General features: G+C 34.2%; 1 protein-coding gene across 1 annotated transcript in view; it reads right to left on the reverse strand.

The window, feature by feature from the left end:
* Nucleotides 1-26,385, reverse strand: part of TBC1D32 (TBC1 domain family member 32) — a 114,494-nt gene that overhangs the window by 3,783 nt on the left and 84,326 nt on the right. Inside the window, exons 27-32 of the mRNA XM_059700210.1 lie at nucleotides 26,254-26,337; nucleotides 17,605-17,674; nucleotides 15,620-15,735; nucleotides 14,660-14,814; nucleotides 10,873-11,013; nucleotides 4,673-4,861 (exon numbers count right to left, since the gene is read on the reverse strand). Coding sequence (XP_059556193.1) covers nucleotides 4,673-4,861; nucleotides 10,873-11,013; nucleotides 14,660-14,814; nucleotides 15,620-15,735; nucleotides 17,605-17,674; nucleotides 26,254-26,337 — 755 coding nt within the window. The remainder of the gene's footprint in view (nucleotides 1-4,672; nucleotides 4,862-10,872; nucleotides 11,014-14,659; nucleotides 14,815-15,619; nucleotides 15,736-17,604; nucleotides 17,675-26,253; nucleotides 26,338-26,385) is intronic.

Below are 26,385 nucleotides of genomic sequence, written 5' to 3' on the forward strand. Positions count from 1 at the left end.
GGATAGAATATGAGGTTCTTAAACATTTAGAATAGAGTATGTGGCTCTTAGAGATTTTTGATTCAGCTGAAAGGCAGATGACTAGTGAGATGATTCAATTTTGGCTGGGTACATGAAGAAACATTATCTTGATCAGATGCAGTGTAAATGAATGTTCTGGAGGTAGAGCTGAAGGTTATGTCAATGCCAAGTATTACTATATGTTAAGTTATACTAAGACCTCTTGGAGCTAAAGGGGGAAAATGGGAACAGAAGTATATAGTCTAGATTTTAACTCAGTAGAAAACCCAGTTTCTTTTGCTGTATTCGCTACACATCTCTTTCTTAAATGAGAACAAGAGAGGGATGGGAACAGCATGGAACAGGAATGTAGAAACTCAAATAAGTTATTTTTAAGAACCTGTAATGTGCCCTAACCAGTCTGGCTCAGTGGATAGAGCGTCAGCCTGCGGACTGAAAGGTCCCGGGTTCGATTCTGGTCAAGGGCATGTACCTTGGTTGTGGGCACATCCCCAGTAGGTGTGCAGGAAGTAGCTGATCGATGTTTCTCTCTCATCGATGTTTCTAACTCTCTATCCCTCTCCCTTCCTCTCTGTAAAAAATCAATACAATATATTAAAAAAAAAACAACACCTGTAATGTGCCAGATAATGTTTATAAGTACTTTAACAGAGATCACCTCATTTCATTCCTCAAAAACCTTATGTAATAGGTATTATTTCACATTCAATTATACAGGTGAAGAAACTGAAGCATAGAAAAGTAAAGCAACATGCCCCAGGTTACAGTTAGCAACAGAGCCAGAATTTTAATTCAGGTGACTTCAGGTGATATAAGGATGGTGCAGAAAACATCTATAAACCAGTTTACATGATACTGAACATGTTTTACATATCCCCTCAGATAGTGAATTATTTGTAATATGATGTATACTTTTGTCTCTGAAAGCTTAGCACTCCATTGGTTTTTCTCAGTCTGATCTCCATTTCTTAGCCTGCCAACATGCCCTGGAGCTACAGCTGCAGTAGCAACACACAAACAAAATCCCGCTTGACAACTAACTGATTGGGATGAAACTAATCTGATTTTTTCATAATTTTAAATTGATTTGCCAGAATATGCAAGATTTACTTGAACCATTTTAATTAAGAATTTTGAGCCTTCACAGTCTAATATTCACTGGAAGACAATCTTTTCTTGGCCTGGCATTTCAGTGACGTTTGTCCCCAAGTTGAATTCACAAACTAAAATCAAGATCACTGCCAGCCTCTTGGCATGCTGAGAGGAACGCAATAAGGCCAGTCTGTATGTGTGCCTTCTGTGTGTGCATGTGTGTGAGAGACAGAGAGAGAGGGGCACTGCATTAACAACAACAACACAAACTTTAGATATTCAAACTGGCTGAGATATTTGAGAACATTTATATTGATGGATGATATTTTTGTCTGGACTCCAGAATTTCTAAACCATCATCTGTCACAGATAAAAATGTTCAGGACCCCATGTCCAAGGACTACGTTCTTTTTTTTCTTTACTATATCTTTTATTAATTTCAAAGAGGAAGGGAGAAGGAGAGAGAGAAACATCTATATTATATAATGACTAGAGGCCCAATGCATGAAACTCGTGCAAGGGGCTCGGCCCTCGCAGCCCCTGCTTCATCTGGAAGGTCGTCCAGAAGGACATCTGGAAGGTTGTTTGGCTGCTCAGTCTAATTAGCATATTAGCTCTTTATTATATAGGATTCCATTTCCTTTTAAAAATTAGTTGATTATAAAAGAAGTATTGGGAGGATAGGTGAGGGGTGGAGGAGGTCAATGGGGGGGGGGGAAAGAGAGACATCTGTAATACTTTCAACAATAAAGATTAATATAAAAATTTTTACAAAAAAAGTATGAGCCCATTCTTTTTTTATTTTTTAATATATTTTATTGATTTTTTACAGAGAGGAAGGGAGAGGGATAGAGAGTTAGAAACATCAATGAGAGAGAAACATCAAATCAGCTGCCTCCTGCACACTCCCTACTGGGTATCTGCCCGCAACCAAGGTACATGCCCTTGACTGGAATCAAAACTGGGACCCTCGAGTCCGCAGGCTGACACTCTATCCACTGAGCCAAATTGTTAGGGCTGAGCCCATTCTTTAAAAATAAAAAACCCATGTAAATACATACAAATATAGTATATATAAAAAGTAAAAGTCTCCTATTCTACTTCAGCTTCTTTCCTCTCAGAAGCAATTATTACTAAATATGCAGAGTCAGAAAATAACATGTAATTTAAAAGAATATTAGCCTGGCTATGGCAAATACTAATGGAGAATTGTTAAGGTGTTTTTTTTCTCCCTTAGTACTAGGCTGAGATTTTAGATCAGAAAGTATAAAGCATAATTTCCAAGATTTAATCCTTATGACTATAGTGAAAGGAGGAATTTTTGAATAATATAGCTATTCCTGCCTTAAGGGATCTTCCAAGAGATATATAAAAAAATCACGTCATTAATCAAAATTTCATTATTGGTTAATATGTCAGTAAGTGAAAAATGGTGTGCATAAGCTTATGTACTTTGCAAACAAGAAGGCAGGACTTAATAGAGTAGTGAAAGGGGTAGTAAATGCATATTTAAATAAAGTACACTGGAATTTATCTCATAAGAAAAGTAACTGCCCACCAAAGAGATCAGTGAAGCTGAGACCTACCTGCTGAAAAAAAAAAAAAAAAGTCAAGTCAATATCTGACAGGCATTTCTTCTAATCCCTTAGATGACTGCAAACAGCAGGAGTAAGAAATAAGGTTTGTTCCAGGACAAGTACTAACAATTAATCCTTTGCCAGCGTGTCCTTAATTTGGATTTAAACCAATTCAATTAAAATTTCAGTAATTTAAATATGATTTAGTAAAGATAATTTTCTCCTCTCATTTAAAAATTCTTTAGTTTTAAATTGATAGCACTATGTGCAGAGAACAACAGAGTTTTGGGACACATTTAATGAGGTCAACATTTGCAAACTCTATTACAATTTTCCCAGCAATAGTCAAGAAAGAGATAAAACTGCAATAGTCACCACCATTAATCAGATTTAGAGATGATAAAATATAAAGACACACTTGTAGCAGGAAGGAAGGTAAGTGACAATCATTTGAAGAATTTATTTTTTTAAAATTTATTTTATTGCTTAAAGACAATCATTTGAAGAATTTAGTAATGTTTGATATTCAATGTGAATAAAACTAAGTTCATTCATCTTTCCCTTTATATTTTATATTTTTGTTTATTCTATCAACAAGTATTTATTGAGCACCCACTATGTATTAGGTGCTGTTCCAGGCATTGAAAATACATTAGTAAACAATAAAGACAAAATCAAAGTTCTTGTGGAGCTTACTCATTTTACTGAGGAAGACTGACAAAAATATATATAAAATAATTTCAGCTGGTTACAAACACTGGAAGAAAAATTAAAGTAGGCTAAGAGGATAGAAAATTAGGGAATACACAAATATGAGTTTGGGAAATTTTCACACTCTGAAGCCCCTATAACTGACTATGTAGCTGATGAAAACACTCCTTACTGAAAATAAATTCACATTTGGTCCTCAACATAATTCCCTTTTGTTTAACCACCCCTGTACTCCAATTACCTCTTGCCGGTCCTTTTTTTCATTTTCTACCTTAGTTTTCCTCCTATATGTACAACCATTGTCTTGGTATCCTTTCTCATTAGGAATGTTTCTAAGATCATAATTCTAGTGATATATAATCATTTGAGACCTTTTTTAATTCAGTACTTATGAAATAAAATACTTGATAGTTTGGCAATCAAATGATCAATGACATTTATTTACAGAAAATCATCACTAAATGGAAAAGAGCTCAGACAAATATGTAATGGTAAAGAATAAAAATAAAATTAATTTACATAGACATTAGCCACTGACCTAGAGAAAAACTAGCAAATGATAAATATTGGTTTTGGTGTATGTATGTCAATGTGTGCCTGTGGGATGATAAAAGTAATAGATGGAGGGAAATATACTTTAAATTCAAGGGAAGATTTTAACTTAAAACAAATAGAGTTGGACTGCCATCAAAAATTGCATACATTTATATATCATGTATTTCCTAAAGCCCAGAGCTTCAAAAGTCACATTATTGTGAATGAGAAAGTAAGCAACTAGGTCTTGTTTTAAAATATTAACTTATACGTGGAAATGATTTTTTAACTGTTATAAAACCTTTTATAAAAAATAGCTGGAAGTTTAGAAAATATAGAATATGAAGGTATAAGAAAATATATCAAATGTTTTTTAAAAAGTATTAAACCTCTGCATTAACAAAGAAACTTGAACTTTAATTGACTAAGAAAGATACAGAAATATAAAACTAACACGCCTTTTGGCATAGCACACTAGTTAAAAGCAAAATTTTGGATCCAGACAGCTTAACTTCACATCCCAGGTCCATCACCACCTGTATAATTTGGGGCAATTTACTTAATTCGGTTCCTCAGTTTCCTCATCTCTAAAAATGGGAATGACAAGAGTACCTACCTCAAAAGGCTGTTTTTAGGGTTATATGTGAGTCTAGAAAATCATATGACATTAAGCACCCCATAAAAATTAGCTAGTATTAATTCTTAACCATTTTCCCTTTAGATAGAAAGACACTTACTTTTAGGAAGACCTGCAGATCTTGAGTCTGAGTGTGCTGCAGAATGTCTTGTTGCAGATGTTTGAAGATAGCTATACAGATATACACTTGATAGTCAGGACCAAGGAAAATACAAGTAGCAATATAATGGCAGATTTCTATCCAATCTAAATAATTCCAAAAACACTGAGTTATCCATTGCAGACAAATCTGAAAAAAAAAATCAGTTCTTTAGAAAGTTTATATGACCATATTTGACTTTCAAAAAGCAATAACCAATAACTCACATAAAACCAATGAAGAGCTTAGCATTTAATCAAAATAGAAAGACATTCTGCACATAAGCCTACAAGTATGCTTCGCCTATTAGCTTAATGCATGAGGAAACTTCCATGGCCTTGGGACTCGGGACTTGGGGGCAACTGATGGTGTTCACACTGTACAAATGCCCATTGCTAAATGCCCTCTTTACTCATCTGTCCTCCTCTTATCCGTAACACCAGTCTGCTCTCTACAGATAACAAATGCCAAGAGACTATTTTAATTCAGAGGTGGAATTTTTTTCCTACCCTACCTATAATCACAGATGTATAATTATGCAGATAACAGATTGCCAAATGTTACATTAATGCAAATGGACTCTCACTGAATCAGAAAACAATTTAAACCAAACAGAATTATATAACATAAAAACTGAAAGCTAATGAAGGGGATAACTAAAAAATGAGTCTTCCTAAAAAAATGATTTCTCTTACTTTTCGAATAACATTTGTTCTGATACAAAAGAGATACATGTCTGTTGTGGACAAACAGAAAAGTTTAAGAAAAAATAATCACACAGAGATCAACATTGCTAACATTTTGGTACATTAATGTTATGGATGGAATTGTGTATTCCCTTAAAAAGTAAGTCAAAGTCCTAACCCCAGTGCCTATGAATGTGACATTATTTGGAAACTGGGTCTTAAAGAAGTAATCAAGATAAAATGAGGTCACAGGGTAAACCCTATTCCAATGTGACTGGCATCCATATAAAAAGGGGAAATTTGGACAGAGACATGCACAGAGGGAAGATGCTGGAAAGCCACACATAGAAAATGTCACACTAGAAGACAAATGGTTGATGTATCTAGAAGCCAAGAAACATCTAAGGCTACTAGGAGCTGGGCAGGAAGCACCTAACAGTTCTCCCCCTGGTATGTGCAGAGGGAACATAGCCTTGCCAACACTTTGACTTTGACTTCCAGTCTCCAAATCTCTGAGACAGTACATTTCTGCTGTTCTAAGCAGCCCAGTCTATAATACTTTGATACTGCAGCCTTGGGAAATTAAGACAATTAATTACTTTACAATATTTTAGCTTTCATAATGATCAACGAATTACCACTGAGGAAAGATTTCCTTTATTGAACCTATCTTCTCCTATAGTTTTATGTCTTAGGGCGAAGGAAGAAATGGGAACAGATGGGGTGGCTTATCTCAATTTATTGTAGATATGAAAGATACAGAGAGACAAATTTTCTTTTGCTCTATCACTTTGTCCCCTTAAAAATAGTTTCTACAATGTGTTTTATACCTCTGATTCAAATGTTGGTACACTGATTCTGTTTTAAACTGCCCTTACATGTTATAACAGTTTGCTAGGGCTGCCATGACAAAGTACCGGAGACTGGGTGACTTACACAACAGAAAGTTATCTCCTTACAATTCTGGAGAAGTCCAGAATCAAGGTGTTGGCAGGGCTGGTTTCTTCAGGCCAATCTCTTTGGTTTATAGATGGCAGCTTCTTTTCATACTCATACAGTCTTCCCTCTGTACACGTCTGTGTCCAAATCTGCTATTCCTTTAAGGACACCACTCATCTGGATAAAGGTGTACCCTAATGACTTCATTATAATGTAATTACCACTTTTAAAGACCTTATCTCTAAATAGTCACATGCTAAGGTACTGGGGGTTAAAACTTCAACATATGAATTTAGGGGGATACAATTCAGCCCATACCAGATGGTGTCATTGAATTTTTGTTTTCCATATATTACTACTCATGTCAGCCATTAAACTTTAAATTTCAGCCATTATGGGCATATCTTTTCATCTCATCTTCTGGTCATATTTTCTATTTTGTTATTGATAATGACAACTATATATGATCAAATATTTCCTTCTGTTTTTTATTGTAATTCTGTTCTCAGGTATAAAATTTTCCTTTACAAATATTAAGTTCCCTCCTATTAGGCTCCAAAATCTTTTCATTGAGCTTATGAGTCAACTCAGTATTGAATTAGAATATGTCTATAAATATCTAATATTTGTCAATAGGCAGATTATAGTTAACTTTCTTTGGTCCCAACTTCACTGTCCACTTGACATTGATAGGATTCTTCTCCCCGACCTCGGCCAGGAGGGTAAGCTGGCATGCAGAGCTCATTACCAACTTTCATTGTCCACCAAATACCCACATAATGTGGCTCTACTGGACTGGGAAGAAAAATACCTCCTGCTCCCACCTGACTACCTAGGTTAAAGCATTCAATGATTCTTTGACTAGAAGAGATACTTTCAATTCATTTGAAGGGTTGCCAGGGTTCTCTCTGTGTTCTTTGCTATAGTTACTAATGCCAATCAACTTATGTCTAGGCTTTGTTAATAAAAATGAGAGTCTCTGGATGAAGGAAGGAGAAACAACTGAAGAGTGGAAATTAATACAATAATCCCTGTAGCCAGAGAAAACAGGTCTCATTCAGTTTTAAGTTTCAGGGATAGCTTAGCAAGGAGACAACAATAAAAGAGGTCACAAGTTTTGTCCATCTTCTTTCTAGTTGGTCTTACTCTTGTACAGGTTGAATGGTGTGAAACTGCTAATCACTAACTCCGTCTAACCTTTAAACCTACCAACTTTATATGTTCCAACAAATAGATCTGAAGTTAAAATATATGTACAGAGGTATGTATCCATCTTCCTTTACCCAAATTGGTTAAAAGAAAGTCACCCCAGAATCTATAATTAATTCTTTATTGTATAGTTTCTAATGCCATTGCAATTTTCTGGCATTTACATACATTCAAGCATTGTTTTATAGTAAACCAATGTTCTTTACACCTAATTACACTTTGAAACATTTAAATAGCTTTTTAGGTTCATAAGGAAGAAAAATCACTTCACAATATGTATAGAAATGCACCCTATATGGACAGAAATGCACCATTTTGGGCAGACATTCAAGGATAAGAACCTGACAAGTAAAGATGGGGCATAGGGAACGAGAAGGTATTGTTTCAAGTAGCAGCATTCGCACATGAGAAGAGGCAAAGCCTGGAACACATTTTTAAGTATGACTCTGAACAAGGGGCATTCCCAGTATTGACATTCTGCTTCTCATTTGTATAATTTTACATTTTTAAAAAGCACTGTCACAAAATATGAATTATAAAATAGTTTTCTATAATTCTTCTTCCATGGTGGTGGCAGTGCCAGAGATCCCACAGAAGAGAAAAACGGAGAGGTTTTCTAGAGTGTACCCTGAGGATTCCGTGTTAGCCCACTTGCTGACACAGCACAGTGCAATCGTCAGTGATATGCCAAGTGATGTTCCAAAGGAATTACAAGAGATAAGTCATGAAAGATATGTTCTACTTCAGCCAGGAAAGTTAAAAAAATTCAATGAGGACAGTTTTTTAACAAAAGTAAAACTGGTCAAAAGTTAATTAGAAAATGTGATTTTCTCATGGACAATAGAGACCATTATAAACTTTTGAACAATAATAGATACAGAGGCAGAGCTGCCTCAAACAGATTGTCAAACTGCAGTGGGAAGGCCGGGGAGGGTTGGGGGGCAGGAGGTAGGGGGGTAAGAGATCAACTAAAGGACTTGTATGCATGCATATAAGCATAACCAATGGACATAAGACACTGGGTGATAGGGGAGGCTAGGGGACTGTCTAGGGCGGGGGGATAAAATGGATACATATGTAATACCCTTTGTAATACTTTAAGCAATAAAAAAAAAAAAAGAAAAGAAAATATTCTGTTAGAGTGCGGAATCTCAGAGGGAAGGCAGGGGAGGGTGGGTGGGTGGAAGGTAATCAACCAAAGACCTTGTATACATATGTGCATAACCAATGGACATAGATAATAGGGTGGTGAAGGCCTAGGGCAGGAGTAGGGGTGGGCTGGAGGGGGTCAATAGGGGAAAAAGGGGGCTTATGTAATACTTCCAACAATAAAGATTTTAAAAAATAAAAAAAAAAAAGAAAAGAAAATGTGATTTTCTGTTCATTTAAAAGGAAAGAATATATTTTAATTTTTATTTCTTTTCCAACCTCAGTTAATTTTAAAAGAAACTCATCAATAAATATATAATTCTAACTATATTTATTTTTTTATTCTAGTTGAGATTTTTACTCTACAGAGCTGTTATTTTATTTAGCAACCTACCCACAAATCTCTCATTAATAAAGCAATCCCAACCCATTAGTTGTCTATAAATTAACAACTTTAAAAAGCACTGTTTCTAGTTAGATCAAAATGAATAAGCTTTTAAATACAAAATTAATACCCCAAAAATTACTTAACCACATACACCCACTTAGTTACTTAAAAGGAGTTTCATGTTCTATATTAGCAATAAAATGTCAGATACTTCAATAAAACAATGACATATACTTTAAACATAAACTTATTGAAGTGGCTCACAAAGGGAACCATTAAAAAGGCATTTTTAAATTAGATAAGTTAAACATAATATTACTGCTGAGAAATAATGCTGTAGTTTGTATTAGATAAATCTGCTTATTACATGTAAGCAGTCAAATTGATAAGCAGATGCCAAAATGATAGATACCAAATTGATACAGTGGGCCCTGAGGTATTGTAAATTTTCCCCACAGCCTTTGGTAGTTTATTTTTAAATTATAGGATATATGTTAGGAACCAGTAAATAATTGGAGGTATTAGACAATATGCATTGTATTAATCCAGATAAGCATGGCAAAAATAAATTCTCAAGAACCTGTTACTCACTGACTGGGATTTTTAGAAGAATTGAAAGAATGGATTATTGAGCTTATAGTAAATATTTAAGTAACTACTTTCAACCAGAATTAAACACTTTGTGATTCAAAATTCTCAGAAATGTTTTAGGTACAGACACAGTTAAGAGCTAGAATTGGCCGAAACCGGTTTGGCTCAGTGGATAGAGCGTCGGCCTGCAGACTGAAAGGTCCCAGGTTCGATTCCGGTCAAGGGCATGTACCTGGGTTGCGGGCACATCCCCAGTGGGGGGTGTGCAGGAGGCGGCTGATCGATGTTTCTCTCTCATCGATGTTTCTGACTCTCTATCTCTCTCCCTTCCTCTCTGTAAAAAATCAATAAAATATATTTTTTAAAAAAAGAGCTAGAATTGGCTGAGGAAGAGTATCTCTTTCCACTACATGCAATTTCCTTGCTATATTTAGACTTCTCATTAATTTCAGGAAATTGAAAACTAAGCAGGGCTAGTAACCGGATAAAAGTAAATGTAAAAAAATGTCAGAAGAGCTCTTCAAAATAAGTATAAAAGAACATGTCATTTTAAGAAAAGTACTATCTAATTAAGAGGAATGTGTTTCCAGTAGGACAAATACAAGGGAATAGAGGATGGTTTACTATTAAGAAATCTATCCAATATGTCACATAAACAGGCCAAATAAGCTCCAAGATCAAGATATTCTTAACCATAAAACATCTGCGGCTACTGTCATGTGACCACATGTACAATTCCAGGCCCTAGAAAAGTCATTAAAACCTCTCTGATCCCAACAGCAGACACACAGCTCTAGGCTTTCTTGTTAGATAAGACACAATATCTCACATAACAGATACTCAGTGCTGATACCAATTATTGCCCTTAGTTACTTAATCCATAAATTAACCTTCTGATGAAGATATTGTTTCCATTAAAAAGCCTGCATGTCATAGACTTTCAGAATGTCTATACCTTTGAATAGCTGAACTTGAACTCGAATTCTGTGAATGGCTGGTACCTCCTATATAGTAAACCTATCTGTTATAATAGGTCCAAGGAGAAGAAGCCAGTTTAGGAATTTAAATGCAAAGGCATAAATATTTACAAAAATAGTTTTATTAATTTAAGTGTATTTCCTATATCTGATGAGAATGTAATTTTCTTTAAAGACACTGAAATCTGGGAATTGAAGAAATGCTACTCCCTTATGAATTACCTGTGATGGTGCAAAACCAGACATGTGAAAAGCTGAAAACACAAGTGGCACCTCTGTCTTCAGCAGCATTTCAATATAGTGAGTGCTGCAAAAATAAATGGGATGGATGCCAGATTCTATAATGTCAACAGGTAGGTACCTCTGCATAAAAGAGAGAAATTGAGAATTAATGAGTATGCGGCTAATTTAAAATAATCAAACTTCTAAATCTTTTCCTCTGAATTGCTACTTCAAAATTAATGTAGTGGCATAACAAATTATGCAAATATTATAGTTACATAAATTTAAAAGTCAGAATGTTAAACTCTGTAGAAAGCATAAATTTCAATGAAGACAGTATGATATACTTTCTGAGACACAGGAATGAAGTTGACACTTTGGAATTTTGGCAATTTCAATCCTTTGTGGAATTTTGAGGGTGAGTGTTGTATGAAAGAATAAATGAGTGAGTTCAGGAGTAATAAATGCTGTACTTTTTTAATACCTAGGATGTTTCAATATACTTACTCTTCTTGGCTTTGGCCAATGATTCCATAATGCTAATAAGTTTTTGTTTGTCAGCTCTTAGAGGTATTTGCCTAATCCCCTTTTTCTAAGTTAATACAAACTTGTGTTACTAATAACTGAAATTGGGTACTCCATAAGAAATTCATCTCTAAAACTGGGACAAAAAATACATAATGCATTTACATCAAAGTTGTCAGAGCAAGTATTTTATAAATATATTTTATACACATATTTATAATTACAAGTATATTTATATTTATTTATATGTCCATATACTATATATGTGTAGATATATAAACACAAATATTTACAAACTTGTATTTTACAGCAAAATCTTCATAAAGTTGTTTATTTTTTAAATTTAGCTATTAGATACAATTTATTATCATGAATGTTCATAATGTTTTAATGAGTTAGTATAAATCCAACATTTAACCACAATAGCTTCTTTTAAAAACAAAGATAGCCTTGAAGATATAAGTTTATGTCAAGAAACATTCTTAGACCAGCAATTATACCCTATAGACTTATAATAAAAATTGATACTCAAATTAGATCTGAAGAATACATAATTTAGCAAGTTTCAGAAAAGCATTTTATGTTCTTGCCTTTACCAGGCAACTCTTACTTTTAAACCTTTTTAATAAAACAATGTTAATACTATTAAATTAAAACAAACCAAGCTCACATAAAAAAATTACATAAGTCAAATAATTTATCAGTGGTTTTCTAGTTTTATCATTCATCATCATAAATGATTTACCATTTCACATGCAGAAATACATATTTGTAGGAAAAGATATTTTGTATGAAAATATATTTTATGATAGGCTCTCAGGAAGATACCTCACAATACACACACACACACACACAAAGAACATTAATCTCTATACTGATGACAAGACATACATAGCATATTAAATGGACTTCTTGTATATTAATGTCTAAGACCAAAAAAGTAACCTTTCTATTGAGTAAATAAAAATAATATGAACTGCACAATGTGTTTCACTAATGAGTACTTATAGAGTAAAATTAATGAATATAACAAACATATATAAAAGCAAAAGTCAACTTAAACATACATAACATTTTAATTTTCAATACAAACTTAGATAATACTTTTCTGAATATATGTATAATAGTAGTATAAGAATTATATATATAAGAAATAATTCTTATACATTATCTATATTGTATTGAAAAACAACATATTTAGAGTTGGTCTGTTAAGAGATGGTGGCAATAGAGTAATTACATTCTCAAAGAAAATAAGCCATTATTATGTAATGGATTCCCAAAGATAAGGCAAGAGTTCTTCTACTTTTATACATTATACTTATTGGAAGAAATTATGCCATACTTTTGGGTAACCAAAACAAGCTTCTAGCACCAAACCTTGCATAGAGTAGCTTCACAACAAATTACTGCCTGAATGACAAGAAAATATTCTAATAATTGCACACAATCACAATAACTTAACTTATACTGATTTTATTTTTTTATTAATTTCCATTTTATAACTCTAATTTATAGTAAATGGTGTTCATAAACCCAGATCAATGACAGCTCTGAGCCACATGGATACAACAAAGAGTATTCTGAATCATCAAATTATAAATTATGTTTGTTATACATTTAGTGTTTTGATATATTTTGCTTAGTCACAATGCTCTAGAAGGATGGTAACTTTTATTAAAGGTAACTCAAAATAAAATCTAGAACATCAGGTTAAGCAGAACATATATAGGATAACAATAGCATTTACTGTATCATCTAAGCAACATATAAACTGATATACACACTATGCTACAATCATGAAAAAAATATCGGTAAAACTTTTGGCTTGGAATATAACACTCAGTATTTTACTTTAGTGATTAAATATAGAAGGTATGTGCTTAAAAACAAAAAAGAAACACAGTAAGCAGTTTCTTAGTGTGTTTTTTTTTCTTCCAGTATAGGTAGCTCTGATGAGTCATTTTATTCCTGACACTAAGAAAAATCTAGTTCTACCTGGGCTGTGACACATGAGAACATGGAATCTTCAAATATAAATACGATTTACAGTTACATGTAAACAGGGAAGGTGCTTTAATGCTGGTTTTCTTTCCTACAAATGATTGGTCACATGACTTACAAATGACCTGCAAATGGGTTACAAGTGTGCCATGACTTACAATTTGCTGTAAAATTTGAATCTAAACGTATAGGGGACAAAAGCAATACAACTTTGGAAACTGGAAAGCAGAAACTAGACTGCAGGCCTGAAAAAGCTGAATCCTAAGTTAACAGTAGAGAAAGCTGAGAACCAACCCAATTTACTCTGAAGAATCCTCAAAGCCTCAAAAAGGAATGGCCAGGAATCTCTGGACGTGGGGATAAAGAGGAAGGGGCTAAAATGAGAAGGCCTGGATGAACCTTTGAGCATCTGACCTCATGTAACCTGAGCAGAAGTCTGAAATGTTATTTTCTGGAGAGGATAAAACAGACTGTCTGGCTGTCTGGCTGAAAGGACACAAGACATCGTTAAGGATAGTGGTACCACACCAAAAGCACAGGAATTGTACAAAAAAGTTAAAATATATATATAAATGTGTATTTAAATTCTATTAGAATTTTTAAGTCTTAACATCCTGTGTTGAATAATTATTATTTTGTGAGGCGTAACAGAGAACTGTGTGTGTGTGTGTGTGTGTGTATTACCATCCCTTGACCTTCCTGTTGAACAACACTAGCTCATTGAAGTATTATTTTAGCCTGATTTTTCATCAATGGAGTTTTGTGTTTATATGAATATGAAATACTTCCTTTAATTTGTTCTCCCTTTCATGTTTTTACTAGCAAAGAAGGCATATATGAATGTTACTTTTGTTATAATTATTATTTGGGATTAGGTATTCCTATAGAAAAAATGAACTTCAACTTAATATCTTATGTTGTAATTTCACTAAGAAATTCTTTCTCACAAAATAAAAAATATTCATTCAGTAGTTTTCTTTTTATATATAAAATTCTATAATTTACTGACAAGTTTAATATTTAACAATGCATCTATTACCATTAATCACTTATTCAGATACCAGTAGGTAAGACACCAAATATTTGAGAAAATGTCAAATCTGTATCTTCAAAGAGAATCAGTCAAAAGCATTCACACAAAAAATGAATATAAATTAATACAGAGTAATCTACAAAGAAAATAAGATCCCAATTAATTTAAATAGGATTTGCCTTAAAATTTAAAATGCTTCTTTAAAAACAGGCTAAAAAGTCTTACAGAAACTTGCAGTCTTGGCAACCAAAGGAAAGCAGAGGTCAGAAGCCTGGAAAACTGCTGAAGAAATTGGAATGTTTTCTCTTTGTCCCCCAACATGATCATGAACAAAGAAGATACAAACCAGTCATGGCCAGCATAACTCCCCTGCAGGCAGATTACAAAGCACAGTTAAGGAACTGTTATAATAGTTTATGTTACAAAATGAAACATAACAACTCCATAAATACTCATTTCCAGGATCTCTATAAGGAAAGATATATTAATGATACTTACTCCTCATTTTGTCTTTAGTCAATTTATAAGATATTGATATAAAATTAAATTTTATTAATAAAAATTACACATTAACTATTATAATGAACCCTTTTCTTTAATGTCCCGTGGAGGCCAATGGCACTAGCAACTGGAAGAAAAACGATCTGCTTTGTAGAAATACACTTCTTGAAGTGATGAACACAGAGTACTACCCTTTCTCTAGTTCAGGTTGTCTGCTAAATTACTAGCACAATCAAGTATTTTTAAAATCCACACATTTTTAGATTCAGTAATGCAAGTAGTTTGCATATATTTTTCTTCGAGTCAAATCCTATTTCTGAAATATAACCAATTCAAATAAAATCATAAATGGATTTTTATTCTTATTCTAGATTTACTAAATCTAGAATATTAATTTTCTAGATTGCAATCTAATTTTAAAACTTTCTTATATATGTCTGAAAATATATTAAATTAACTTCAATTATTCAGTTGCAGATTCAATGAGTAAGAATGAACTTAATCACTATTCAATTTAATAAAATGTATATCTAAAGTACAGAATAAAATGCTAAGAAGATATATCAGAACAAATAAATCACTAATATAGGTTAAAGTATTATTTTACTATAAAAGATATCCCATCAAAAACTTATGAAACGTGTATAAATAAAGTTGAACTGTGAATCCACTCAAAAAGGATATGAAGCGAAGATTTTACAGGAGCTTGCTGCTGTGTCAGGAACCTCTCACAGTGCTTTAACACCCACGTAAGATCACTTTCTGCACTATCTTTTAACAGGTTGAGGAACTTGCCATATCTACATTAAAAATCCACAAAACATAAAAAAGGATAAAGGTCAGGCCCTGTATTGTAAATTCATTTATAGAAATCTATCAAAGTGGAGTTCTCTTAAAATCTCAAGGTTTTAAGTTTTCAAATTTCTACTTTTGGCATAGCTACTTAGGGGAAAAAATGACTATATATGTTAGCAATAATTATGATGTATTTGGATTAGCAGTATTCATCTGGTAAATACTGATAACTTTAAAGGAAAAAAAAACAATAATGAGAGAAAACATACATACCATAGATCTACAAGTAGAATATAAGTATTTTTACATGAACTTAATCTAAAACACAGAATGTTGACAGTCAAATGTTAAATCTAAGAAGCAATTGAGTTCATCTGTTCCAAGGATTCTAAATGGGAGTGGCACTTCTCAGGGGGCCACGTTGGAAACTTATGGGGGCACTTTTTATTGTCATAGTGACTGGGGCACCAATGGTAATCGGTGCGGGCCAGGAGGTTAGACATGGGACAGCATGATAACAATGTGCAAATGCCCCGCCTGTTATTTTGCATCGATTAAAAAGATACTTATAATGGTATGAAACTAATTGTTTTATATAAAATGTTTTCCTATATTTTTTACATATTCTGAATGCAACCATGTGCAAATCAGGGAAAGACAGTACTTTATTTGATGCCTTTCTAAGCACTGTTCACCATTTTGGAAAGTCATTTTGCCAGTGGCAACTCCCTTGCAGTATTTGAGGCACCAAAATAAAGTCTCTATTTGTAGCTGCCAGTCACGACGATGAGTGCCAGCTACGTCTTATACTGTAGTTTTATACAAAAACTTCATTATAAGTCATTTTCCATTTATTTCTTACCAATAAACCATTATAATAAATTTAAAAATATGTGACTTATATTATCTATGGATTCCATTTCACAACAGAAATAGGGTATTTAAAATAAAAACGAGGTTGCAAAACTGAATGTGTTATATGCCCTATGTAATAAGGTGGGTGAGCTAGTATTAGTACCATCGTTTTCATTCTAAGGCTATGAATTTATAAAAAACACTCAGTCTTTTTAACATCTTTCACATGGATCTTTCTAAAAATTGATTGTGATTCTGATCCTTCTGAATGAGACTATCAAGATCCCCATTTAAAAGCAAGAATGAGGGTGAAGGTGGTCCAGGACTCAGCCCTTAACTCCCAGACTGCTGTTTAGCTTGTCCATCTCCTTTGAAAATTACAATTTGCGTACAAAACTTCAAACTACTCTAATTAGTTTATTCATTTTAACTTCTGCATTTATCCTTAAAATACTTTTGTACTCATCACCATAGCTTGATAATCCAAACTAATCGTATTTTAGAAATGGTATAATTGTGCTGCCAGTGTTCTGATTTTTACAGTTACTTCTGGGGAAAAACCAGATAGTCATAGAGGCTTAAATACACTGAAATTAAACTCTGAAATAATAATGAGTCATAACTGATTTACCTATAAAGGTAATTTAATCATGTGTCAATATCCTAAAAATAAAATTATTTTCTGAATGATAAATTCTTCATTTAAAATATACCAAAATAAAATAAATTATACCAAACAGTTGGTTGTTAAATTAAATACTATTAAGCACATATCAGGTTGATAAAAAAATTCTAGATATACACAAGGGAGGTATATTTCCCTATAATATACCTGACAGTCACTTTTAAAAAAATCTTTATTGTTAAAAGTATTACAGATGTCCCCTTTTTTCTCACATTGACCCTTCATAGCCCACCCCTGCCCCCAACCCCAGGCCTTCACCTCCCTAGTGTCTGTGTCCATGAGTTATGCCTATAGGCATACAAGTTCTTTGGCTGATCTCTTCCCACTCACCCACCTGACAGTCATTTTAATGCCAAGCTGCTGCACCAATGAAAGACTTTCGCTCTTCACATTTGCATCAGTAGCTAAAAACAACAGAAAATTGGGTTATAAAAATGTATAAAAGTCTGCATAATATTTTAATTGAAAATTGATGAAAGCAATATTTTTACATATTTTACTGTGAATTTTGAAAACACTGATGAATTTGTTCTTTTAAGAACTGTTAATTATATTTTCAAAGGAATTAACAGGAAAATTTTTACAAATAACCTTTTTCCTATAAAAGCATTTTTAAAAGCATATTAAATACAAAACAACTAATCATAGTTTTGAATCATCTATTTTCACTTGGTTCTCAAAACACAAAAGCTATTAACCCCAAAACAGTCTAGAGTATCGCACTTTCCTTAAGCAAAGTATGTATAATGTTTTGAATTATTAATATATACACGTGTGTATATATATGTATACATGTCTATATATGTGTGTGTGTATATGTATATACATATACATGTACATATATCCATTTACTTCTTAAAGACTTAAGCATGAGTGTCAGGAAGGAATAATCAGTATTCTACTTATAATGCACGACAATGTAGGAGGTGGAGTGAACAAGTTTCTTCCTGCAGGCGAATTCTCTGTCAAGTAGGAATTGTGATCTTTTACCAAAAGTGAAGAAGGGGTTCTCTTTTCTCCACATTCTCACCAACACTTCTTGTTTGCTGATTTATGATGATAGTTAGGTGAAATAAGCCAGTCAGAGAAAGACAAATACCATATGATTTCACTTATATGTGGAATATAATTAACAAAATAAACTAACAAACAAAATAGAAACCGATTCATATATACAGAGAATAGACTGTCAGAGGGGAGGGGGGAGGGGAACTGGGTGAAAAAGGTAAAGGGATTAAGCAAAAACAAACAAACAAAACTCATAGACAACAGTATGGTGATTATCAGAGAAAAAGGAGGGTGGGGGTAGAAGAGGGTAAAATGGGGATAAATGGTGATAAAAGGAGACTTGACTTGGGGTGGTGAACACACAATACAATATACAGATGTTGTATTATAGAACTGTATCCCTGAAACCTATATAATTTTATTAATGTCACCCCAATAAATTCAATTAAAAAAGAAGAAAAAGCACCTGGAAAGATTTACATATTAATATAAGTACAAAGACATTTTAAAATGTGGAGGGGTTGTTCAGATGGAGAACTATAAGAGAAGTTGAAAGTTTAGATTAGTCCTTGAGAACACTGATGGCCAAGCTAACAATGAACACTGAAAAGCATCACTAGATAGCACTGAAAGTCTAGTTGAAACTTTCAGTTTTTGGCTGAAGAAATGGTAGTGTGCATATACACAAATATACAGGATTAAGGGAATTGTCCATAATCACATATTATCTAGTGGTAGAGAGGCCCAAAGGCTACGTTTTCCGAATCTCTTATCACGAATTTTCTTTCCCTCCCATTACATATTGGTGCATCGCATACTATCAATATAATCTACTTAACTCATGGACTCATTCATTCCTTGTAATAGACCTTTCTGATAAAAGCAGGTGTAGCACACTAGGCTAGAAGCTATGGAGGATAAAAGATAAATAATACATCGTGTTCTAAAGGAACTTTCCATGTTGTGTCAGAGATAAAATTTGTATATAGATAGCTCTAATTTTTTAAAGTGCTAAGAGGAATAAGAATGGTACAGATAAAATGTTATGTGAATTCATAAGAGGGAGAGATTAGGAAGGCAAGGGATTTAAATTGAACCCTAAAATATGGGTAGACTTGAGATCTATAGAGATAGGGAAGAACAAATCAAGCATCACTGTTATCAAACATCTACTCTTTGGACCAGCAATAATTCATCTTTTAGCACTCTTTAGAGTTAAGGTAACCTACTTCTCCTAGTTAACCTAGGACTTTCATGGTTTTAACATGGAAAGTCTCATGCCCAGGAATTCCTCACACATCTAAAGTGTTTTATTTCCATTTTTTTATTGTCTAAAGTATTACATATGTCTCCTTTTCCCCCCCGATTGACACCCCCCCCCCCGCATGCCACTCCCACCCTCCAGGACAAGCCCCCACTGCCTCAGTGTCCGTGGCCATTGGTTATGCTAATATGCATGCATACAAGTCCTTTGGTTGATCTCTTACCCCCCACCCCACTCCCCCGCCACCTTCTCTCTGAGGTTGGATGGTCTGATCAGTGTTTCTTAGTCTCTGGATCTATTTTTTTTATCAACAACATATTTTTATTTATGTTGTTCATTATATCCCACATATGAGTGAAATCATGTAATATTTATCTTTCTCTGTCTGGCTTATTTCACTGAGCATAATGCTCTCCAGGTCCATCCATGCTGTTGCAAATAGTAAAAGTTCCTTCTTTTTTATAGCAGCGTAGTATTCCATTGTGTAGATGTACCACTGTTTTTTAATCCACTCATCTGCTGATGGGCACTTAGGCTGTTTCCAAATCTTAGCTATTATAAACTGTGCTGCTATGAACATAGGGGTGTATATGTACCTAACAGATGTACCTTCTATGTCTAGGGGAGAATGATAACCGTTTTTCACTTGTAGCAACAGGTTAAGCAAAGGAGACTACTCAGTGTCTTCTCTTCAGATTTTTCAAACTGGACTGAAGTAGGGATTTCTCTCCTTATTAATTACAGGGCTATGAGGTGCCATGGGTCTCTAGCAAGGGGAATAAATGCAACATACAAGGAGAGGGAGAGACAGAGGAAGGAGAAAGATTGCTGAGGACACCTTTACCCCATTTATAGGAAACAATGATTCTGCCTCATTTTCTGCTTAGACAAAAAAAAAAAAAAAAGTTTGCTTTTATTTTCCATCACTTGGTACCAAAAACATATATATCACAAATTATTTTCACTTTCACAAAATAAGGACCAATTTTTAAAACTATTAATCATCATTTATATGTTCACCATAATTTCAAATTCTTAGTCTTAACAACAGCATTTTTTTAATTCAGCGTAACTTAAACACAGCTTTTGCCAATGTCCACTTCAATCCAATCAGGTGAAATTCATTTGGGTAATCATCAGGAAGTTCTTTTTGTTTCAGTACCTGAATCCATTCCTGGTGATCCTATATTCTATGATTAATTATATTTTAATTCCCCAAGTTTAAATATATAAAACTTTAGTGCTATAGTGTTGGTGACATTGGCTGATTTTGCAAAATTTAAATAATTTCAATAAGATAAACATGCCAACTTTATTATTCCTATAGTCATGGTGCATTCCTACCTGCTATCAACTATCATAATGTGATACGATAATATTCATTTCTATAAACTATTGCCAGAACACTTTTAAGCTAAATTAGATAACAGAATTCTAATACATATAAAATTGGATTATTAAGCATAAAAATATTTATCTTCATTAATATACAGATCTGTGTGCTTATAATAATACTACTGCTGAGTGGATGAATGAGTAGATGAATGAATAAATGAATGAACAAGCATCAACTGCACAACAAAATAAGTGGTATTTTATATATCAATCTAGAAGCAAGGTGGATATGGAAATAGATTTGGACTTAAAAATATATTCTGTATATTGAAATCAACTAACAAATGGATAATATGACTCCCTAATCCCTGGAGTCTATAAAAAGCTTAATAAAATAAGTTGTTGAAAAAATTCAACCAAACAATGACACCTAAAGCGCCCTACTTACCCTAGTTTCTTAGCAATGTGTAATTCAATCTCAGCATTAATATTCAAGCAATTATTTGAAATAACCAGTCATTTTAATTATAAATATAATAGTCTCAGAACAAAATGAGTTGAAAAAAATTTACTTAATATTCACTGATATCACTCACTCTGGCCATGCATTCTGTTCTATTTTGTGGTTTTCAGAGCCAGAACAAAGAGCAGTGGTAGAAGAAATCAAATCTATTCTGCCTGGCACTTGGCTAATGGCATGGAAAACAGTAAATTTTCAGAAGAGTAAAGACCTTCTCGAAGATGAATTCATGGTTGAAGAAGCAGTGACTGCTTGACTGTTTACTGACTTTCCTGAAGCCCTGCTGTATTGGTTATAAAGTGAGAGGACTCTCAATCACTCAAAGATATTAACCGGTCAGTATTCTTCCTCCTATGTCCTTTCCCCAAAGCAAGTCTGAAGATTCTGTTGCTTCTTTTTCAACATGTGGCTTTATCTATCCATTCTATTCAATTCGTAATGACTTAAAATCTAATTCCTGGTGACAAAGCTACTATAAGAGTCTGTCTCCTAACTAGCATAGTCAGTGTTTTTTGGTAAAAAGCACTTCTCTTTCCATGTCTTTAATTATGCAATTACCCATAAGTCTTCTCCTCTCCTATCTCTTTCATCTGTAATAGCAGTACTAGTGCCATCTGTCCTGCTCTATTATCACTTCCTCCTCTTATCTTCCAGTATAGTCAACAATGATCATCCTTTCCACTAAACACTATGGCACTCACAACAAAATCCTTAATTTGATAATAACCCAATGCAAATAAGATACTTAAAGGCCCCAGCAGATTGCCTGAAACAAAGTAGCCAGCTAAAAATGATCAGTTTTCCCTCATTTCTTCATTTTCTATCTTACCATCTGCTGCCATTTACTTAATTCATCACTTTAGATGCATGCTCTGTCTTCCTTCCTTGAGGTGAGGGATATTTATATTATACTAGGAGCCCAGCGCACGATTCGAAATCATGCCGCGCTGCCCACTCCCTCACTGGCCCTTGAAACAGCCATGGCCGCTGCTGATCAGGCCCTCCCCCGGCTCAGGCGTGTGGACGCCCCTGCCGCCCCACCCCCGACGTGTGCACAACCTCTTCCTGTCTGGTCAAACCGTTACAGCATCCCGGTTAATTAGCATATTTCTCTATTTTATCGATATGTAGATATAGATACCTACTTGCGATATTAGAACATACAAACATGCTCCATAAATGTAATAGAAAAGAGCATATTTGTTGAATACCCAAAGAAAGTATAAAGGTGTTTAACTGTATATATTAAGTTTAAAAATATTTTAGTAGTCAAAAGACAGAATTGCAACTTTTTTTAAAAAATATTTTTACTTATTTCAGAGAGGAAGGGAGAGATAGAAACATCAGTGATCAGAGGGAATCATTGATTGGCTGCCTCCTGCATGTTAGACCGAGCCCGCAACCCAGGCATGTGCCCTTGACCGGAATCGAACCTGGGACCCTTGGGTCTGTAAGCTGACACTTAATCCACTGAGCCAAACCAGCTAGGGCTAGAATTGCAATTTTTAAAATATTTTTTCAGTCTTTTGATTAACAACACAAAGAGAAAACATTAAAATATCTACTACCTTAAAAGGACTACTTAATTTATCATCTCAAAGAAGCAATTATAGTAGTAGAAATTCCCCAACTTGTTACAGAGAACTGGGCCAACAAAATGTTATTGTCTGTTAAGATTTGGAAAGATACCAGTATGGATTTACAATCTGCAAATGTGCAGAACTTTCTGTTTGTTCTTTCCTCTTTCTTCAAGGGGATAAACAGCCAAACTAATTTGATTTTTTCAGATTTGCAAATTTTATAATAGATTGAAATCCTGAGGGAGCTAACAACAGATGGATGACTGTGTTATTCTAATTTCGGCTACCTTAGGGTTTAGCAAACTGTCATTTTTAAAAAGACAATCAATTTCTCATTTCCAGGAACACGAAAAAGCACTGAATATATCTATTCAGCATTTGCTTTGAAATATCCTTATATCAGAACAGTTTTTGTATATTTAAAGTAAATAAAGTGAAATTTCATAATAGCAAACCATTGTTCCACCAGCCAAAAAACAAATGATAAAGGATGAGGATAGCTAAGGCCATGGGAAGAAAACAATACTACCATCAAAATTATGATATCATAATAAATACTCAACAGTTAACCCATAGAAAACCACTTTCTTTTTGCTGTACTCTAAAATTCCAGTGGATGGTTATTCAACTGGAGCCTTTAAAGAAATTTAAATTCACATTCAGGGTTTATCTGCCTAGATGCTACATTAAAAAAAGACTATACATGAGGTCTCCCTCATAATTTAGAAGTACAACAAAGGGCAGTAAATACATGTATACTGAGCAATCAGGTTGAATATTTGCATAACACATACAACATAATGTTAATTTTAGATAATACAGAAAATATAATCCAAGAGAACAATATGTCAAGGGGAGCTATAGAAACTGGAGATTATTATGCTGCAGACTAGAGATCCCCACTCTTGACCATGCAAATCTCCATGATTACCACTGCTTACTGATTTCCTCTCTTACTCATAGACTTGACCATTATTCCCTGTATTCTTTTCCGTACATTATTAGGTTCACTTATAGAGTTATAATTCTTTTCACAAATGCTTTTCTTCAAAATTCTCTTCACAATTTCTGTTTTCTTTCCTATTTATCTCAATGTTCTGATTTTAAATGCAATGATTATGCCACTTCATTATTTTCTCAATATAGCAACCACAGTGATCTTTTAACAATGTAAATCAGAGCATGTCAATCCTATGTTTAAGACCCTGCAATAATTTTCAAAATCTCTCCTCTATGACTTCCACACAAACAATTCTTCCCTCTTACTTCTTTTTAGCCATACTAGTCCTCTTTGGTGTCACTTGCTGAAATTCTCTTTCCCTGAAAATACCCATATCTCATGTACCGACTTCTGCTGGTCTGAACACTATTTAATATTGTAATCCTCACCCTCAACTAGCATGCCCCAGCTCCCTGTCCTGATGAAAAATTCTCATCTATCACCATACCATTTGACATATTGAATCATTTACTTATTTATCATCTGTCTTCCTACCAGAAGGTCAATTCTATTAGGGCAAGATTTGTTTCTCTCTTTTGTTCAATGCTGTGTCTGAATGCTTAGAGAGGTTCTATCACATAGCAAAGGACAGTATCTACTTGTTGAATAAATGAATGTGTGTGTGTGGTGAGGGAAGAGGAAGTTGGTGGTGCTGCTAACAGTTTAGTGTTCCTGAAAAACAAATGTGAGAAAGAGATGATACTAGAGAGGAACAAATGGCAAGCCTAATCTGAGGCCTCAGGTATCATGGTAAGAGCCTTATACTTTGTGCAGTGGTGTAAGTGGTATAAGCTTCTATGGGGGAGAGGATGAGTGGATCAGATCTGGGCTTCAAATATCACTCTGAAGCAGCATAATGAATACCTTTGAAAGAAAATCAGACTCCAATTAGAGACCCCAGGTAAAGAGGCTGTTGTAATACCCGAAACAAAAGTAATGGTGGCCTAAACTAACATAAAATAAAAGAGTAGAAATCAATATAAGTAGATGGGGTGGTGAGGGCCTGAGGGGGGCGGGGGAGGACGGGAGCAGGCTGGAAGAGGTTGAAGGGGGGAAAAGGAGCACCTATGTAATACTTTCAAGAATAAAGATTTAAAATATATATACACACGTGTGTGTGTGTGTGTGTGTGTGTGTGTGTGTGTGTGTGTGTAGATAAATTTGAGATAGATTAAGAACACAGAATTAAAATGGTTTGGTAATTGGGAGGAAAATATGGACGTAAGAGAGTTCATCATTCCTTGGTTTCTGGCTTAGATGGACAGCAGATGACTATAATACCAACCAAAATAGACAAGGTGAGAAGAGGATGTATATCAAAAAGGTACAATGAGGCAAGGTCCCTACTGGACTTTTAGAATCGAGGGTTTCTGTAGCACATCCAGGTGACGTTTACCTATCAAGCAGTTGGAAATATGAAAATAAAGCTTATAGCAGGTCTCTAAGTGGAAGATATACATTTAGAAATCATCAGTATGTGAGGTATGTAAAACAGTATGAGCAGATGAGATCATGGGGGGCGAGGAGACAGTGTATTAAATGAGCAGAGTGGATGGCATCGTCTTAAGGAAAAACAGTTTTTAAAAGGTAGACAAATTAAAAGGGCTCAGAAAGGAGTTAGAGCCCAGCGGGTGGGGCTCAGAGGTTGAGTGTCTACCTATGAATGAGGTCACAGTTCGATTTCTGTTCAGGGCACCTACCAAGATTTTGGGTTCAATACCCATAGGGGGCATGCACGAGGCAGCCAATCAATGATTCTCTCATCATTGATGTTTCCATCTCCTTCTCCCTCTCCCTTCCTCACTGAAATCAATATATATATATATATATATACACACACACACACACATACACATTGTAAGTTAGAAAGTTGCAAGGAAACTCAGACTTTTACACAGAAGAGATTAAAAGATATCTGGAATGCCGAAACCGGTCTGGCTCAGTGGCTAGAGCATCAGCCTGTGGACTGAAAAGTCCCAGGTTCGATTCCGGTCAAGGGCATGTACCTGGGTTGCAGGCACATCCCCAGTGGGAGATGTGCAGAAGGCAGCTGATCGATGTTTCTCTCTCATCGATGTTTCTAACTCTCTATCTCTCTCCCTTCCTCTCTGTAAAAAAATCAATAAAATATATATTAAAAAAAGATATCTGGAATGTATATGAAAGATTTTTAGGATGAGAAAACTTGTGCATATCTGTAATCTAATTACACGTCTCTATGAGATATCTATTTGCACACTAAATACTTTTCAAAATTCAAAATGTTTAATATGTACCTGAATATACTACGGAGGGGAAATAGCATTCCGATGGGCTTTCAGAGAGATGAAGCACAAATTTTTCAAGTAATTCTACTAAAGCTGTAATAAACAAGAGAATAATTAGAATATTAAAGGACAAGAATAATA

This window comes from Myotis daubentonii, chromosome 6, assembly GCF_963259705.1.
Source record: "Myotis daubentonii chromosome 6, mMyoDau2.1, whole genome shotgun sequence".
Taxonomy (NCBI): Eukaryota; Metazoa; Chordata; class Mammalia; order Chiroptera; family Vespertilionidae; genus Myotis; species Myotis daubentonii.